The 18,849-nt window shown below is 38.4% G+C and overlaps 1 protein-coding gene across 1 annotated transcript; it reads left to right on the top strand.

The window, feature by feature from the left end:
* The first annotated feature begins 835 nt into the window (after positions 1-835).
* Positions 836-15,465, top strand: sass6 (SAS-6 centriolar assembly protein). Its single transcript, XM_063501402.1, has 16 exons — positions 836-1,068; positions 2,356-2,416; positions 2,545-2,624; positions 2,729-2,833; positions 3,310-3,478; positions 3,799-3,876; positions 4,253-4,372; positions 5,960-6,151; positions 6,366-6,560; positions 7,424-7,513; positions 9,557-9,736; positions 10,083-10,164; positions 11,900-12,009; positions 13,594-13,691; positions 14,807-14,898; positions 15,181-15,465. Exons 1-16 carry the CDS (start codon positions 1,007-1,009, stop codon positions 15,231-15,233), a joined length of 1,767 nt encoding a protein of 588 aa, XP_063357472.1. The 5' UTR covers positions 836-1,006; the 3' UTR covers positions 15,234-15,465.
* The last annotated feature ends 3,384 nt before the right edge of the window (positions 15,466-18,849 follow it).

The raw sequence follows: 18,849 nt of genomic DNA, 5'->3' as shown, positions 1-18,849 counted from the left end.
TGTAAAGTGTAAATAAAACCATGCTATAAATTGCAACTCTCATAAACACACTCTGCATTTACAATAGCGCATACAACACACATCAAAGGAAACAAAAAGGTTATTTTGGATGTCCGATAACTGAGGAGAACAGTTGCTGGACATTTGTGAGAGCAATGTGGCCCATGCTATGGAAGAGAGCCAGAGATTAATAATAACAAATAGTTAAATGCAGAGAGGTGTATAAACACATGCTGATGAAAAGGGATGAGAGAAGGAGAAATACTCAGTGCATCATGGGAATCCCCCAGCAGTCTAGAACTATTGCAGCATAACTAAGAGAGGATTCAGGGGCACCTGATCCAGCCCTAACTATATGCTTGATCACAAGAGCGTTTTAAGCCTAATCTTAAAAGTAGATAGTGTCTGTCTCCTGAACCCAAACTGGGAGCTCGTTCCATAGAAGAGGGCCCTGAAAACTGAAGGCTCTCCCTCCTATTCTACTTTTAAATACTCTGGGAACGACAAGTAAGCCTGAGAGCTGTATTGGAGTGCTACCGTAATATAAGGTCTTTAAGACAAAACGGGGCCTGATTATTCAAGATTCTTCAATATTACTCAAGGTAGGACTTACCTACCTGAAAGCAATTCCTAACATTATAACATATGCCTTTTTTTAAATGAATTAAATTAAATGTATCACACTATCACCGTGTGGGTCGCTGTGTGCTGTTTGAACGTTTTCTCTGCTCCCATTGATGTTCCACTGTGGTCAGCAGGTGGCGGTGTCGGTACCAGGCTTCATGTCTGCCGTCCACCATTAAAGCGTAGAACAAAAAAAGGACCATATGTTCCGTTTGTACGGTTGGCGCCTGAAAAGCGCCAAATTGAAAGATACCAAACACTACCGATCCAGCTGACTGATGAAAACCAGCACCACTCAGAACTAGTCAGATATACGAACCTGTAACGTTGATCCATGTACTAACTTGTCACAGCAGCACCGCAGGGAAAGACGGTTTTTGTCATGGAGGAGCTCTTCAACAAAGTGTTGCAGGTTAATGTTAGATGCAGGGACTGCGAGGAAAGGTAAGCCTGTGCACACGGACATGGACACACTATTTAAACAGCTTGGTCTGAAGTTACACCTGACGAGAAGAATAACTACGGTTATTCTGTCGGCACACGGACAAATATCACACACGAAATCTCCCCATCCTGACTGCGGCAAACAGCTGTCGGTCCAATCCAACCGGGGAAAACAAACAAACGTGTTGCACAGACTAAAGCATGTTAATATTAATCAAATGAATGATAACCCAAAGCATACTGCAAATCCAAGAGTTTCTCAAGGCAAAGAAATGTGATTTTCTTAAATGGTAAAGTTAGTCGTTTGATCCCAACCCAGCAGCATGTTTTTCAGTTACAGAAGACAACACTGAGAGATTCCGAGACAAAACAGCTGGAGGCAGCTGCAGTAGAGGCCTGGCAGAGCATCTCAGGGCAGCATGTAAAATCAAACCCATGTCCGTGGGTTTGATTTTAGCTTGTCTAATTATGTTTGAGCCTCTGAAAACGGCAGTCTATGTATGCAAACTGCTGTATGTCCTAAGCAGTTACTGCAGGAAAACCCCGTAAATTAAAGCTAAATGTCTTCACTTTAGGTGCATCTGGATTGTTTGATTTAAAATCCACTGTGGTGGGTTACAGAGACAAAATCACAAAAATGTGTCTTTGTCAGAATACTTATAACCTGACTGTAAATATACACAATAATGGAAACAAAGTAGAGCTTTTTTTTTTTAGTGCATTTTGGGTTTTGGTAACCATTCAAAATGCTTTTACTGTACAAGTGTGCAAGTATGCTTAATATACACAAACAGTTGTGAGAGGACACAACTATCCATTGAACCAGATGGTGCTCTGACAGCAATGTTCACTGCAGCAATACCAGTGAAGTTCTGATGGTAAATTAGACACAGGAAAAGATTACTGGCATAGATGAAAATGAAGGGCGGACACTTAGTGCTAACAGCATAGTGTTTTAATATTTTGGCATACTGAAAGGTAAAGGCAGGTGATGTGCTAATGTTGTTAGCAGCTTGCATAAGTTACTTCACATAAGGATAAGTGAGCCTTTGTGAAGGCTGCATGGAAAGGATTGCAGAATCAGAAGCAACTGTTAGTGCATTTTGCAAACATTAATAGGAAAATGAAAAATTTTCATATTCTGACACGTTGAAACTGGCTCTCCTCACCGGATGCCTGTCTTTATTCTGTTCGTGGATTTATGAAATGAGCTGAACACTGAAATGCAAGTTCGCACAGAAAATATTGAGTCACCAAACATAATGTTTAATTGCTTCATTTTTCCAGAAAAGCAAATGTTCGTGTCACAATTGAACTTCAGGTGACAACAAGTCCAGTGCACAAAAGAGTGAGTGGGACATTTTATTTGGAATTTGTATTGTTTTAAAATAAAGAGAGAACTATACTATATACTACACTACACTTATATTATATACTTTAACATTTCCTGTTTTTGTTTTTTACATATTACATTAGGATCTTCTAGTACGGATAACAAATGATATAGATCCATATTTTCTCTTCAACCTTGCAATATCAGAAGAGGATTTCCAAAGGTAAGTGTAAAAAGATTTGTATGAAGTAGTGTGTTGTGTTAGAGTCAAGGGACAAAGCATCTTCAATGTTAACTAATGTCATTTGTGTTTGAATTGTTGTGTAGCTTGAAAGTCCAACAGGGTCTACTGATCGATTTTGCATCATTTCCTCAGAAGTTTATTGACCTGCTTAACCTGTGCATTTCCGAACAAACGTCAGACAGTCCAAGGTATGAAGAAAACCGACACATAACATCACACTGTTTGAATAAGCTAAGCAAATATATGCCATAAATATATTTTATCAGCCAGTGTCATCCAGCAAAGCGAACTCCTTTTGTTTCCTAGGGTTAGTTTATCATCTATGGTGAACTGATTTTTGTATTGTATATTGTAAGTAAAGGGACAATATGAAATGGTTTGTGTCTGGGTCTCAAGTGACACTGCGATAAAAGCAGACACGATTTTGCCTTGGAATTTGACATTGCTGAATGATAAATGAAAGTCAACTTTCATCATTAAGTATCACTGGAATATTTTAAAATATTACAAATATGTCCTACTGACTTAGTAATTTGGAAGATATAAGTTAAAACATTTTGCACAGTACTGTAATCAAGTTTAACCTGTGCAGTGCACAAAGTTAATTTTAGAGTTCCTGGTAAAACAGTCCACGCCGCCTGAATAACTGTTGTCCTTTCCACAGATTTCTTCTTCATTTGTCATGTCAGTCTCCAGTGCTAGAAGGTCCCGCCAACTTCAGTGTCATAGAGACAAACGCGTTTAAGCACCTTAACCACTTGTCTTTACGGCTTTCTCAAGCTTCTGACAAAGAGGTTAAAGATTACCTGGCAGTTTGTCTCTCCTCTCTGAAGGTTGGTTCCGTTTAGCTTCTTCATACTTTATGCCACTCATCAAAAAACAACCCTTTAAATAAATACCAAATTTTAATGTTAGTTCATGTAAGTAAAACATTGTCATGTACATGTTAAGTGTAGTTGTTAATCCAAAAGATGGGAGCTTGTATTTTAGCTTTAGTTTAGTTTGATCAGCTGAAGGCAACATATATATATATATTGTATAAAAACATTTGTTTGAATATAATTGTCTAGTCAAATAATTAATTTTGTTTTTCTGAGCAAAAAAGAGTTTTAAAAGGTTTTGTCATGTTTCTGTCATTTTTTTGTTGTTTCAGGCAGAGAAGCATGCCCTAGAAATGAAGCTTAAGACGACTGAAGATGATCTGACCAGGCAGCTGAATTATGCTCAACAGGTGTGCATTATTTTTATTTTTTAAGATATGATACAGCTTACTTGCTTACTCACGGTTTAGTAGTTCTTGCGTTACAGCAATTAATGTTAAATGAAACTTAAACATTGTAATTTTTCTTTAATAGAAATTTCAGTTTATTTATTAATAAACTGCCCATTTATTAATTTTTTAATGTAATTTTTTTTATTAAACAAAAGTTAAATTATTATTTTGTATGCGGTCAAACATTGCAGATTCCAGTTTTCCTTGCTAAGTTGTAATTATCAGATTAACCTTTAAAAAGAGTTCCACAAAGAGCTGTCCACAGTGTGTTCTATGTAACTATAACATGCAGCTCAAAAAGATGCATTTAACAGTAATCATATGTGGATCATAGACGCTGTCTGAGAAGACCAAAGAGTTGGACAAACTGCGCTCAGAGTGGACGACTCAGACCAGCTCGCTGTCCAGCCTTCATTCTCAGGAGCTGCAGCTGGAGAGAGACAAGGCTCTGGAGGCAAGACTTCTCTTTTAATCAGCATAAATTCATCAGCTATGTTTTTAATATGGTTATTAATGTCAAAACAAGCTGTGCACAGCGCCGTATCTAATGAAGCTCGGCAGGATAGAAGTTAGCAAAGATCAGCTAAAAAACTTTTTTGGAGAAAGAACATCTCCACAGATTTGTGATCCATTTAAAAAAAATGTAGTAAAGTAAAATGTTATTTCATAAAAATTCACAAGGTTTCATTTAGAGTCCAGGTTTTCAATTTAGAGTTGTAGAGTACTATGGTGTGTACATTACTCAGTACTTTATTGTACTTCTTTATGCCAACATATCAAACTTAGAAAATGGAAAGCAAGTCTATAAAACTTTATTGCACTTTATTAGTTTAAATCATCATAATTTATGAAATCACTTAAAAATAATTGTTCAAAGCAAGTCAGCTCATATTTTAGATGGCAAGTGCTTAAAAAGCATGCCCTTAAATATTTATGTGGTCATTGTAGGGCTCGAGGTTGACCTAGTCAGGGTCAAATTACTGTGATATTAATGTGGAACTTCATATTAGCTCCCTTATGCTATATTTTTGTTAGTTGTGTTTTGCATTTACTACCTTCTTGTATGTAAAGTGGGAGAAATTAACCTTTTGAAAGTGTTACAAAGACGTATGATGTGATCCACGAGTATAAACTAAGATTTACAAGTGTGTGCAATGATATGTTTGCATTGTTAATTTTGACAGCAAATTTTAAACTAGTTTTAATCAGTCTTTTGAATAAAGCGTCAATTAGTTTTAATCATAAGTTAGTCGTAGTAGATTTAATCTGATGTTGATTCAGCGGCTAAAATATAAAGTGTAGAAGTCGCTTTTTCATCGCTCTACACAGTTTTAAAAAAGCATCTTATTTTCATTGACATCTTATGTTGTAGATTTGCCCTCTACAGTCTCTTATTTCTTGTTCTTTATTTTATATACTTAACTTTTTGTGTCAAGCTCTATCTGCCTGCCACTTCCACGCTGCTGGAACACATGAATTTCCCCAATGAGGGACAATAAAGGATATTTCTGTTCTATTCTGCATGACAGTGTGAAATTTGTCTCAAAACCTCATGTGGGCATGCATTGTGGTATCTGTGCGTATCAGGCAATTCGTGCACATGCATTAAATTTTTTAATAGTGAGCGAGAGGGCTGTTACATGTATTTTTAGATCCGTATGCACTGAAGGATTTATTCAGGTTTATGTGTGCACATTTATGTAGTTTTCCGTGTGGTCAGATTTCTTTGTATCTGTTTGTGGATTGGAGCACACATTTGTGAGCCCTCAAAAGTAGAACACAAATCACTGCACACAGTTGTAAATCTTAGTCTATGTTTGTGGGTCATATCATACGCATTACTAACACTATCCTCTGCATAGTTAACAAGACTTAAAACCCTGTAAACCCTGTCTCACAATATTAACCATGTGTGGCTTTGTTCTTAGCTCAGTCTCTCGGAAGCAGTCATTTATTTGGAACCTTTGAAACTATAGGGATCAAAAGCAAAGCTAAAGATTGCCCTGCAGAAATGGTTGGAGATTGTTTGTCTGTCTTCCAGTTACAGAGCAGGTTTCAGCAGCAGACAGAGCAGCTTCGCCAGGAGCTGGAGAGTGCTCATAAAAAGAGCAGCCATCAGCTTAACAGTCGACTGACAGAGTTGGAGGCCTCGTGCAGAGAACTGACTGAGAAGAAATACAAGAACGAGTCTGCCATCCGAGACCTGAAGATTAAACTAGTTGGTGCAGACGAGGTAAGTGAATGTTTAGGATGAGGAATTATTGCATCCAGGTGACTTGCTCTTAATGTTTAAAACTCTATTATAATTTGTGTATTGGCAGCAGATATAAATTTCATCTGTCCATCTTCTGTAGATTATCCTGTCATGGGGGCAGCGGAAGCTGTGCTGAAAGCTCCCCACAACAAGAGAATGTTGTTGTTGATTATTTTCTTTCTCTTTCATATAGGAATGCCAGCATTTAAAGCAGCAGGTCCTGTCTCTCAGGAGGGAAAACAGCACCCTGGACGCAGAGGTCCATGAGAAGGACCGTTTGGTGAGCCAGATGCAGATGAGAGTGGCTGTTCTGGAACAGGAGGTCAAAGATAAGGATCAGTTGATGAACCGCACCAAAGAAGTATTGGAAGCCACTCAGCAGCAGAAGGTAGGGAAACCCTCTTCTGCATCGGGGACAGGGGGGCATTAAGGACTCAGAATGAGAGAAATTATATGACGTTATGAATAGGAAGTCACCAGGAGTCACCGTGTAAAGACGAATGGTTAGACTCAGGATGTCAGTGTTGTTCAATTAAATTTCATTTCAGTTTAATTCATGAATCCTTCTGTCTTGATGCATGCTCAATCATCCAGGTAAGTCAGTCCCAAAAGGTTGATTCTGTTCGTCTGGATGTTGTTTTTTCAGTGGGAGAAATGTTTCATCACTCATCCACTACCAACTCTGCTGCTAACTAACTGTTATGCAGAAAATAAACATCTGTGTCAGACTGGTCCAACATTCATGTTGGAGGTCATAACTGGTGACAAGACTTGGTATACTGTCTCAAAGCCCCAAGAATGCCTCAGGGTTGCTTTTTTATTTACTATGAGAGTATAAGTGAGGTGTTTGTGATGTCCGGAGTCATCTGAGGAAGAACATGTGATGCAGAGAACCTGAAATGAAGTGAAAGCCAACATGCAACAACTGTAACATACTAACAAACACAGCATGTTTGAAAGGTAGATGTGTTTTTGTAATCGCCTACAGAAACTTTGTTCATCAAAATAAAATTCAAGTTGACAAGCTGCTGTTTTTAGACTTACACACATGGCATTGCACAAGGGGTTGCCAGGGGTTTATCTAAAAATTAAGAGGTGCAGCAGAAGGACTACCCTGATGGAGGACTGGCCAAATTTAAATCAGGATTGTTCATCAAGCCTTCAAGGTTTTTTTTGTTTGTTTGTTTGTTTGTTTGTTTAATGAAAATTTCGCCCTTCGGATATTTTTAACCAGCTTGCTTTTTGTTATAGGAATCGGTTGAAGAAAATGCAGAAAGTAAGGAACTTCAGATTCGAAAACTTGAAGCTACAGTGAAATCACTTTCTGAGGAGCTGATAAAGGTTTGTCAGTTTGTGTGTGTTTGTGTTCAAAACTCACACTTTTTATCCTTCAAGCTCGAGTCCTTGGGCCTTGGAGCACAGAATCTTTGCTATATCTTCTAGACAGACATCTTTGATGTTGTTTAGGGATCTGCTGGAGCCACTGGCACAGTTTGGGGTCACTGCCCCAAGTGCCTCCTCGGTTAGCACGGGGACCACTGCTGCCTTGACCTTCCACATCTTGGGGTCTTGGCAGTGGATAGGTTCGTCAGTCTAGTCTTACATTCTCGAGTGACTTCTCTGTCTACCAGTCGCTGGTGTTTTGCCCCTTGGTATTTGGTACTGAGGCAGGTTATTGACCAGTAGTTGGATGGGACCGATCCATTCTTGGGGATCCTTGGGATCAGGATATTCCAGTCTTCGGGTAGCCATTCTGGGTGTCTCATTCATTAGCCATTGTTTTGTATTTTATTTTTCAAGCACTCATGACTTTTATATAGAAGGTTTTGGAGAAGATTTCAGACATGCATCTGAATGGAGCTTTTAAGGCTTTTTGGGGTTTTTTTAATTTCACATATGTAAATCTAAATAATGAAATATATTTTAAACAGAAAACGAAGTAGAAAAAAATCTAATTGCTACAAATATCTCTGATATATATGTGCTCAAAAAGGAGGTGAATGAAGTTTACACTTTCTTTTTAGTCCTTCCCCGCTCACATTCACTCCTGTGGGGAATTTGAAATCACAGACTGACCTGTGCATGTCTTTGGACTGTGGGAGGAAGCCAGAGTACCCGGAGAAAACCCATGCAGACATGAGGCAAACATGCAAACTCCACACAGTAAGGCAGTGGCCAGATGGTGGATTTAAACCCAGGAATGTAAGGCAGCAGCGCTAACCACCGCGCCACCGTGCTAGCCCTGCGTCAGATTGGCACCTGTCCAGGGTGTACCCTACCTTTTACCCTATGGTAGCTGGGATAGAGAATGGATGATGGATAATTTTATATAATAATGCTGTTTAATAAATGATAACTCAGTCTTCCTTGATATAACATATAATCAGAAAATATACATAAATAACTATTTATGAGTCATAGTACAAAGTCAGAGAACCTCCCTTTGACTTTGACCTTTGGCTGTACTTGAGAGTATTTCTGTATTTTCCATGTAATTTTATGTGCCATATTAAATGTAATTAAAAATTAATTTTAAATTTTTTGACAGATGAATGCAGTTAATCTTTAAAACACTGGTTTTCATTTTAGAAATTGCAATCAGCAGTTCAACTTGAAAGACCTGTTTTTTCTTTTTAAAATATTTGTCTTATAAATGTTGCTCATTTATAAGACAAAAGTATTTTTTATCCAGTTAATCGATGCAGTAATTGATAGAATACTTGATTACTAAAATAAATGGTAGTTCCAGCCCTTGGCAGTGCTTTCGCAGTCTGTAGGGAGCAATGAATAGCCCATCTACCTGCAGTGAGCCAGTTGGAGGCAATGGTTGTAGCTATGGGCGACTCTTGTTTGTGCTGTTGATGGTCTTCCAGCCAGCTGCATAGACGAGCAAAGTTATAACAGATGAACAGATGCGCTGAAAAGAATGAAGACGTGTCCCCTGCAGCTGTTACGTGTGCTTTTCATTATCTGTTTTCTGGTCTTTGATGTTTTTCATGCTTCTTCCGTTCCCTGTAAGCTCCAGAACAAGAGACGTGCTGCACTCCCGTTTCTGGTTCACTTCTCACCCAACAGCATTCAACCTACTTAGTTTGGGGGGACTACACAATTACCATGTTTTCAAAGCTTGAGAACTTTTCTCCCCATGCAAATGGGCACAACCACTGTAGTATAAAATGAGCAATATGCAGGAATGCCCTACACAGTGAACCACATCCTGTTTTATAGGGTGTCGCTTATACTGATATTGGTTGCTTTGGAAAGAAAGTGAACGGACTGCATCTCTGTTATAGGGAAAAAATAGAAGAAGTTGTGAGTTTTGTTGAAAATGATCAACTCCTGTTTTTGATCTATCTTTTTTTTCTTTTATATATATGTATACAGGCTAACGGTATCATTAAGAAGCTGCAAGGAGAAGTTCGAACCTTAGTAGGAAAAATAAAAGTCAAAAACACTGTGACAGTGTCACAGGAAAAGATTCTCCAGGAAACTTCGGAGAAACTTCAGAGTGTTGAAAAGGATCTACAAAGCGCTCAGCAGCAGCTCATCACTAAGGAAGAGCAGGTATGTCACAGACTGAAGCCTTTTCTTTTGATAAAGCGGTAAAGGAGATCTCATCAGTCAAAGCACAACTTCATCACTGAAAGCTGAACCAGTAAATCAGTACAAGTACTTTAAAAAAAAAGTACAGTACTGTCTGAACTGTGTCTTTTTAAATGCAAGTGAGCATAAAATAAAATAACAACCTAAACTATTGATACTAGGTGAGATGGATGTTGTTATAACATGTCATTCTGACTCTGCCATCCAAATGTCAGAGCAGAAATTGAGACTCATTAGACCAGGTGTTGCTTTTCCAATATTCTGACAAGATTAACAACCAAAGCAAAATATTCTTTTTATTTTTCAGATTTTAAAATTAAAGGAGCAGTTGGAGGCCACGGTACAGAAGCTAAATGAAACCAAAGAAGTGCTGAAAACAAATGAGAATGGTAAGGAAGCTAGTCCTGTTCAATGGACCCTCTGAAAACTGACTTTCATGTCTTAAAAAATGTTAAGGTTTACAAATCCAGCAAAGTTTCTCAATCCATCAGTGTTTATAGAGTCCACTTCCATATGGCGACGTACACTACAACTACATTTTATTTATATAGCGCTCGTTAACAACAACAACAGTTGTGATTTGGCAATATTAGAAACGCCAACAATCACACAACCGTTAGCAAGAAATTGATGACAGTGGGAAGGACCAGGCTCAGCCATCTGCAGAGAGATGGGGGGGAAAAGGGGAAACTATATATGAGTGAAGAAGAAACGCTATGTCTTTGCTTAGCCAGATTAATTAAATAGCATCTTATTTCATAGTGTAAACTTCGCGAGCTTTATCCAAAGCACAATCTGTTGATTCACCTGCTAATTGTATTCACAGTGATTTGCCTGCCTAGCCTAGCTTAGCTCATAGCCAACTCGCTAGCAGCATGGTCTCTGTACCTGTCCCTCCTGCAGTTTCCTGCTCAGTGTGTCAGATATTTAGTTACTCCTCTGCCTCCTTTTGTAATAACAATACTTGTAGTAAATGTAGCCTGTTTGCAGCTCAGGCTGACCTGGCTTCAGACCCTTGAAAAGACATAGTCAGTTGTCTTCCAGGGGCCAGAGCAGGGACATTCAGGGAAATTTTTAAACTGCTGGTTAAAGTTAAATGTACATTTTGTAAAATTATAATTCACGTCAACAGTAATGACTCCTGGTTACATCAATCGGAGGTAACTGAATGAATATCGAATTGGGGACTAACTTTACCAAAACAATCTTGGACTTAGTCATTTTCTCTGGTCCCCTCCTCAATCGGACTAGGAGTGACATTTTAAAACATTTATTTCCCTTTAATTGCTGGCTGTCTGAGTAGTAAAAAATCAGTGGGCTCTAAAGATGATTGGGAAACTTTCAAGTCATCTTTATTTATATAGCACATTTAAAAGACATCAAGTATTGAGTAAGTGCTGAACAGAGGGATAATATGATAAAAAGAATTAAAAATGTACACATTCACACACAAGCACACATACGTGAACATAAAATACATGTATACGTATACACATGCAAACATCATCCAATGAGAAGACCAGAATAGCTAAAACAGAATAAAAGTGGTGTCAGAGAGATCCGAAAGCCTTGGAAAATAGGTAGGTCTTCAGATTCTATTTGAAGACTTCCAAGGACGAAGAGGATTCAGGGGAAAATCTGGTCTTTTTAGGAGGGACAGCATCCACCCCATTGTGGATGGAGGAGCTCTCATTTCTAGAAATCTGGACAAATTTATTAAAACCCCCAGAACATGATGGGTTGGGACCAAGCAACAGAGATGAGTTTGTCTTACACGCCTCTCTGCAGCTTCTCTCCAAAACCCCATCCCCTTAGATACTGCGTCTGCCTCCTTCTGAGTCCCTGTTTATACATGAATCAACAAATTGATTTACATTTTGTCATTATGGAATATTGTCTGTAGAATTTTGAGCTAAAAAATGAATTTATTCCATTATTGAATAAGACTGTAACATAACAAACATTCTTTCCAGATTAACTGTAAGTATCTGTTGCCTGGGCTGCCTTGAGAAATGTGTGAATGACAAATAATTTGTATTGTGAATAGCAATCTCATTCACATTATGAAAGTTGCCATTTAAGTGTAGCACATTTACTGGTGTGTTTATTTTCATTTTACCACAGTTATAAATTGGCTGAATAAGCAGCTAAATGAAAAGCAGCTGTCCAGAAAAGTACAGGGTCTGGAATCACTGGAGAATCCTGCAGTCTCAACCACAACAGCAGGACTTGGGGTAGGTGACAACATACTGATGTTTATTCTTCATCCTTCCTCTTAGATATTACTACAAGCTTCATTCCTATTGTGCCATTCAGCTCAATATAAATATGTGTTGTGTCATTGAGTGAGAGATTATGGCAGTAAGAGACGGCAAAGTAAGAAAATTTCAATTTGGTCAGTTTCTTTCTTGAAGCAATGCTTGTTGGCAATAAATGTTATATTGTTGGAAAGCCTGTTTAATTCCTGTTACACTAAATGGTGTGTGAGAAAAATGCATTTGCAGGTTGAACAGCAGCACTGGGCATGTGGGTTGCACCACATTTATTAGATTGGGTGATTGAAGTCGGAGACATATCGGCATTTAGCAATTTATTCATTTAACAAAAAGGGGCCTCAGTAGCATGTGGAAGGACCATACACAGCCACAACAGCCTGGCACCACCTGCACCACCTCCTTATGCCGGTCACCAGCTCAGTCACACACCTATATGGGATGGCATCCCATTCTTTTTTTGTACGTTATTTAATTACTCGCAGAAGACAGTAATTTATTAACTATTCATTATATTAGTTTCGAGCTTCTCCATTAAATGACCTGAAACGAATTGTCACCTCAATATAAGCCTATAAACCTAATAATCCACCCTGGAAGTAATAAATGCAGAAAAGATTTGGCGATTTTTTTCGTGGGTTTGACTGACAAATGCATTATTGACAAGAAGCATTGTTACAATAAAGAAATAATCAATTCAAATCAATCACGTTTAGTTTAACATAAGCTTAGAGAATGACAGGATGCCTGAGAAAGAGAGAAGTAGCGTACTGGGACAAATCTTTAAGAAAGCAGGTGAAGAGCTGTAGTAACTACAGAGAGATAAAGCTGCGCCAAGGGAAAGAGTTGTTGAAGCTAAGTTAATAAGAGAGGTGATGATCAGCGAGCAGCAGTATGTCATCACTGATGTGACGTTTGCTTTCAGAGTGCTGATGGAGAAGTATAGAGAAGGTCTGAAGGAGCTTCACTGTGTCTTTGTGGGTCAGAGAAAGCAGATGATAGGGAGCTGAGAGAGAAGCTGTGGACCTCCATGAGGGTGTGAGGAGTGACAGATGGGTTCAATGTGGAAGTGGGAATTCATCAGGGATCTGCTTTGAGCCCCTTCTTGTTTGCAGTGGTCATGGATAAAGTGACAGGCAGAAGTCTCTGTGGACTGTGATGTTTGCACACAACATTCAGATCTCTGGGGAGAGTAGGGAGAACGTAGAGGAGAGCCTGGAGAGGTGAACGTATGAACTGGAGAGAAGGGGAATAAAAGAAGCAGATGGTTTGGACATGTGCAGAGGAGGGGTAGGACCTGCAAGGCAAGAAAACAGAGCCACAGAGAAGGTTTATGGATGTAGTACATGTAAAGGGTTGATGTGATAGAACATGGAGGCAGATGAGCCAGTCTGATTAAAGGGAGCACACAAGATGATTCTTATCAGTGTTTTTGAAGAGTAATGCCACGTTTGAAAAGCAAACAGTCTTACGTTTGCACATTATAGCAGATCAACAGCACTAACACCACCTGAAGATATCTCTGTATTTTTTCTGGCACTTCAGTTTTATCCTCAGACTGCCAAACCTGTTGCATCTCCCATTGCGGCTGCTGGGATCAATCTTACTGATGAGCACCTCGGGAAGTCATCAAACAGACAGATGTGAGTTTGTTGACTTTCACTTTATGCCCATTCAGTTATAAATGACTGAGTATACATTACACTCAAAGATCCATGTGCCAAAGTAAAACTGTGCAATTTGTAAAATGTATTATCTTTGTGTAATGTAAGCAATTAGACCCATTTATTGATATGTTATTTTTTTATTGGTAGTCATTTGTTGTAATTAATCTCATATCAAATGTCAATGTAAAGAAAAGAATATTAGTATAACTGAAAATTAATGCACTTCTCACATATGGGTTGTTATAGGAGGCAGAGCAGGTCATGTACTAATTGTAAGCACTACACTGGTGAAAATCCAGGAAGTGGACATTGAGATAGTGGACTCTTATAGGTACCTGGGTTTTCACCTGAATAATAAGCATGGTTTTATGCAGGTATAGGCACAAAATCTCACTAAAAGTTTGCTACAGATACCATCTGGTCCAGGACTGTTACTGTTTTTACTTGAGGCAGTTGGCCTCTTGATTTCTTTTATTGTTATTTTAGCTTTAGTTTAGCTGTTCAAGTTCATCCTCCTCTAGGTTTGGAAAGGTGCATTTTTTTCAGATTTTTGCTAAGAGTACATTTTTATATTCATATTTTAAAGACAGTTTTTACTTATGCAGCGTAGTGGATGGCGCTTGGGCGTCCTCTTTATCCAAATCTTTATTTTGTTTGTCCAAAAGAGGAGCTTAGCACAGTTTCTCTTCCTTCTGGCTTATTCAATAGAGCCCTGATTGTGGTTGATGAGTAATATGGATATATATACCAAAAAAACTACAACCAAATAGAGTCCATTTCTGTCTGATATTGTACTTTTATGTACAAATGAAACACTCTTCTCTATCATTATAGCTGTCTCTCTCGCTGTAGCAGGGAAGGAAGAAGTTTAAGGTCTCTATCCAGGCTGATAAATGTGTTTCTTTATAGCAGTATGCAATTGACAGCAGTTGTAAATTTAAAATGATTTTGATTCCATGACAATACCAGTGGTAGAAGAACAAACTCTTTTTGTTTGTTTTCTTTAAATATTCCTTGTGAATATGTCTCTTTGGTCAGGAATGCAAAGTGATTTTGTGTTCCTCAGGCTTGTGTTTTCTCTTTGTCCTTAGTGGAGACTCTGCAGGTCTGGATTCTAAGTACTTTGAGAAGAGAGATGATTGCATCTCGATCTATGGTCTTTCATCTAATCCACGTCAAAGAGGTAAAAGCACTCATCTTTTAAAGATCAGCATCTACCACATATTAGTTTCAGTGCATCATTTTTTTCATCTCATGACTTAGTAGTGTTTCTCTTTTTTGGGATGCAGGTGTAAATCTGTGGGGCAAACGAAGCTAGTTTGTTAAATATAATGTAATATTAATTTGGGTGCCTTTAAGAAATATGCAAAAACGAAGAAAAAATGGGTTTTTGATTGAGACACTGAATGCGTGTGTAATAATAATGTAACGGTAATTTGATTCTGTTTGCTTGTTTTGTGTTCAGAGTTTCCTCAGAGTACAAAGCCATCTATAGCTTCAGCTTACTTCTCTGCATAAAACGGAAGTTTCAGGATCTAATAAGCTGCCACTGCAAAAAGATTACAGTGGAAATGGACTTAAAATCATCAAGCCGCATCTTCAGCTCTTGTACAAAACTGTTACTGTTGCATTAAATAAATTTGTTTTAATGAGTGATTCTTATGGTTAATTCTAATGATCACTGAGAATGTAATATTGTATGTGAAATAAAATTGTTCTGTTTTTCTTATGTTTTGGCCCTTAACTGTGTTTTACTGTATACAGTGTACTCTTGAATAAACAACTTTTCCAGTCTCACTTCATTTCTGGATATCTGAAAATTGATCCAATGTCGCATTTAGTATAATAAAACGTCCAAAATAAAAATATGTGCTTTCTGCTGGGGTTTTTTGTGTTTAGTAATATTCTATTCTCAAATCAGTTTACCTTCAATTTACAAAATGTGAACCATACACCAACCATTGTACATATAGATTCGCATTTGATACCTTTGCCCACAGCTGAGTGCATCATTGCTGCTGCCAGCATCATAATGCAATTAAATAGATGCCAAATCAAACCAAACTTCAGAACTGCTGTTCTGAGTCTGCTAAATCTCAGAAATAACAATCATAGTGCTTACTCCAGTTTCAAGTAGTCAACACCTAGATGGTTTATTTTGTATGCACTATATTTTGGCACATTGCAAGCAAAACAACCATGTTCTTTATTTGGCAGTGCTCGGCTAATAATGGATTAGTTGTGTGTGCGGTGAGGAAGAGGCCAGGGGCAAATAGGGTGGAGAACTGGGTCAGGATTGACTAGGAATCCGTGACATGGATGAAAGCGCCGTAGGGGGTGTAATGACCCTTTACCCTTGCCACCAGGAGGAGGAGGGCCATGACCATGTTCATGATCATGCGGCTGGCTTCTTCCATGATGTCCACAGACAGGCTCCTCCTCACCAGGCCCAAGTGCAGTAGTGTTCTGTTGAGAACAAAGACAACAAATGCAAGAGTTGTTGTTGTTTTTTTTTGTTTTTTTTAATAATTTGCCATAAAAAGGAAATTTATTGCAAAACTGCTGTTGGACTCACCTTTGGATCATTAATATAACATTCAAAGCCCCCAAAGCTCCCAAATCCCCATCCACTGTTGTAATCTGACTGGCAGTACGCTTCGTCCTTTAAAAAAGGAAGAATATACACAATGAGAGAACTAACAGGAATAAGCCATAAAAAAGGTATTTGACATTTAGGGATTAGAAATGTTGGAAGATCTGTAATGTTTGTATTTGATTTAATACTTCTTACAACTGTGCAGTAAATCTCTTGTTACTCTTTAACATTGTGATATAATTTTAATGGGAAGTGGTACTCATGATCTCACTGAATACACACAGCAAAACTCCTTCCTAATTAATTACTTTGCAACTGATCCTAATTTTAGTACACAGCATATCAAAATGTGGCTGAAGTGTATGAGTTGTACTTACAGCTCTGTCAGGACAGAGCGGAGTGCATTCCTCAATTGCGATTTTAGAGCCCACTGGGCAACGACTCTCCACAAGGACATACTCAGCATAGAGGTTTTTTTCTGGTTCCATCATATTCTACAAGAAAAGAAGGTGTAAGGTTAAACAATGACTGACCTTATGAGTTCACAAAGAGAGGGAGGAAGAAAAGGATCATCTGTACCGGAGATGATATCCGTCCCACTTCCTTCAAGATGTAGTAGTGCTTCTTAGCGATGTTCTTGTTGAAGAGTTTCACCAGTTCATGAACAAACTTGAGACCTTCAGAGTTGTTGAGAGGCAACAGCATGGGACAGTCAGGGCAGATGCGTCCCATATCCGCGATAGTTTTTACTGCAAACGCAAAGAATTGTAGTGAATGTACATTCAGAGGGTTCCAAAAATCACTCGCTGAGGCTCTTCAGCATTTTCTTTCAAATATTCTCCCTTTCACAAGATAATGAACTTCTCCCCATGTTTACTTCTTAAAGACTCCTCTTCGTGAGTTTCTTCATTGGAATTTTTTTAGCGTTACACACTTTGGAAGTATTTTGTCACCCTTGTCCCAACTTTTTGCGAGACATGTTAAATGCTTTAAATTCTAAATAAGCATTTTTTAAACTAAACTTAATGCCACAGTTTTAATATTTGATATTATTGTACTGCTTTTACAAATTCTGTTTTTATCTGCAGTCAAATGACAAATTATGAAAAACAGGGAATTTTTTTTCTTTCTTTTTTTACTGATACCTGCTTTAAGGGTTAAACCATCTATCAGGGGTCCTTACAGTGAGTCTGTCTTTGGTCACATTAAATGTGTTTTTGAACAGGCAGACCAACAGCCTTGGAGTAACAAGCAATCAAAAATGATTGTAGATGCTTTGATCGTATCTACAGTAGCATCTTCTCAGTGAAATGGTGAACAGCTATGATGCAGAGAGAGCCCACCTTGTCGTGTGTCACATTCATATTTGGTTATGTTGGCATCACCATCTTTTATAGTCATCAACACAGTGCAGTTGGCCTTCACTGCCTTTAGAGAAACACAGAGAATGCAGTTTTATTTCATAACATCACTGAAGTAACTTTGCATAATTTGGCCAGATTAGCACGTCCACCTTCTGACCAGAGGTGAATGTTACATGAAGTCTGTGCGGGCAGGTGGATTAAGCAAACAGCTGTTTTGCATTTACCAGCTCTGCCTCTCCACGGATTTCACATTTCTCAAAGGGCTCCGTGTCGATAGTCTGGCATTTTGTCTCCCGAAGATCCAGCTGCAACTTTACATTACATCCACCATCAACCTGGAAAGAGCAGAGAGTAAGACTGTCATTCATATTTACTGATGCAGTTTCCTATATCACCACAGTAACGCCATGACAGACTTTAAGGATTTTTTGTCATGAAAAGCTGATGTAATGGAAAACTACAATAAACATTAATGATAATTTTTAAAAAAGAAAAACATTTCAAAAGAATTGTGGACACTCACCATGCTTTTATAGAACTGCTACTGTATCTCAAATGTGAACTGCAAATGTGCACATTTACTGCTACTATCATACCTGTTCCACACTGTTCCCTTGAACTTCATGCAGTCTGAATTTGTAGCCATGGTCATGATACTCATTGATGTGATGCACTGCCTTATCTGCTGCCGCCGAACTGTTAACTTCACTGCATGTTAGTGGCGCCAAACCTGGGGCAGCGCTGCAAAGCAGGACTGCTGACGAAAGAAGTGTCAGGACTCGTAAAGTCCTCATGGTACAGCGGAGAAGACTGGAGCAGGCCACTATTACAGGGCTGTTATATAGAGTGGATTGGTTAACATATGTCAGTCGGTTAGACAGACAGTGACAAACAAGATAGGAAATAAATGATAAATAAATAGAAGCGACCAGAAGACAAACATGAACTTTAATCAGAGGAGCTCAGCATATTTTGAAATGTTTACTGAACCAGTCAGTTTCATCATACTTCTTACACAGTCAATATTTAAACTGAAGGATGTTATTGTAGGATTTTTAGCAGCTGCAGATCTTACATGTTTTTTTGCTCATCATTACAATTAAAATGTTTGAAAAGAGTTCAGATTTGGCCTAACTTTGTTCATTTGATTTGTATTTGGGGTTTCCACACCCTC

Source organism: Pelmatolapia mariae, linkage group LG17 (genome assembly GCF_036321145.2).
Source record: "Pelmatolapia mariae isolate MD_Pm_ZW linkage group LG17, Pm_UMD_F_2, whole genome shotgun sequence".
Taxonomy (NCBI): Eukaryota; Metazoa; Chordata; class Actinopteri; order Cichliformes; family Cichlidae; genus Pelmatolapia; species Pelmatolapia mariae.
This window is presented reverse-complemented; position numbering and strand designations above follow the sequence as displayed.

What these genes read in the sequence shown, in the direction of transcription:
- sass6 (XM_063501402.1), top strand. Translation starts at nt 1,007, where the DNA reads ATGGAGGAGCTCTTCAACAAAGTGTTGCAGGTTAATGTTAGATGCAGG. An exon ending in AACTAGTTGGTGCAGACGAG is followed by an intron (nt 6,152 to 6,365) that starts GTAAGTGAATGT and finishes TCTTTCATATAG; the next exon opens with GAATGCCAGCATTTAAAGCA. An exon ending in GCTGAAAACAAATGAGAATG is followed by an intron (nt 10,165 to 11,899) that starts GTAAGGAAGCTA and finishes ATTTTACCACAG; the next exon opens with TTATAAATTGGCTGAATAAG.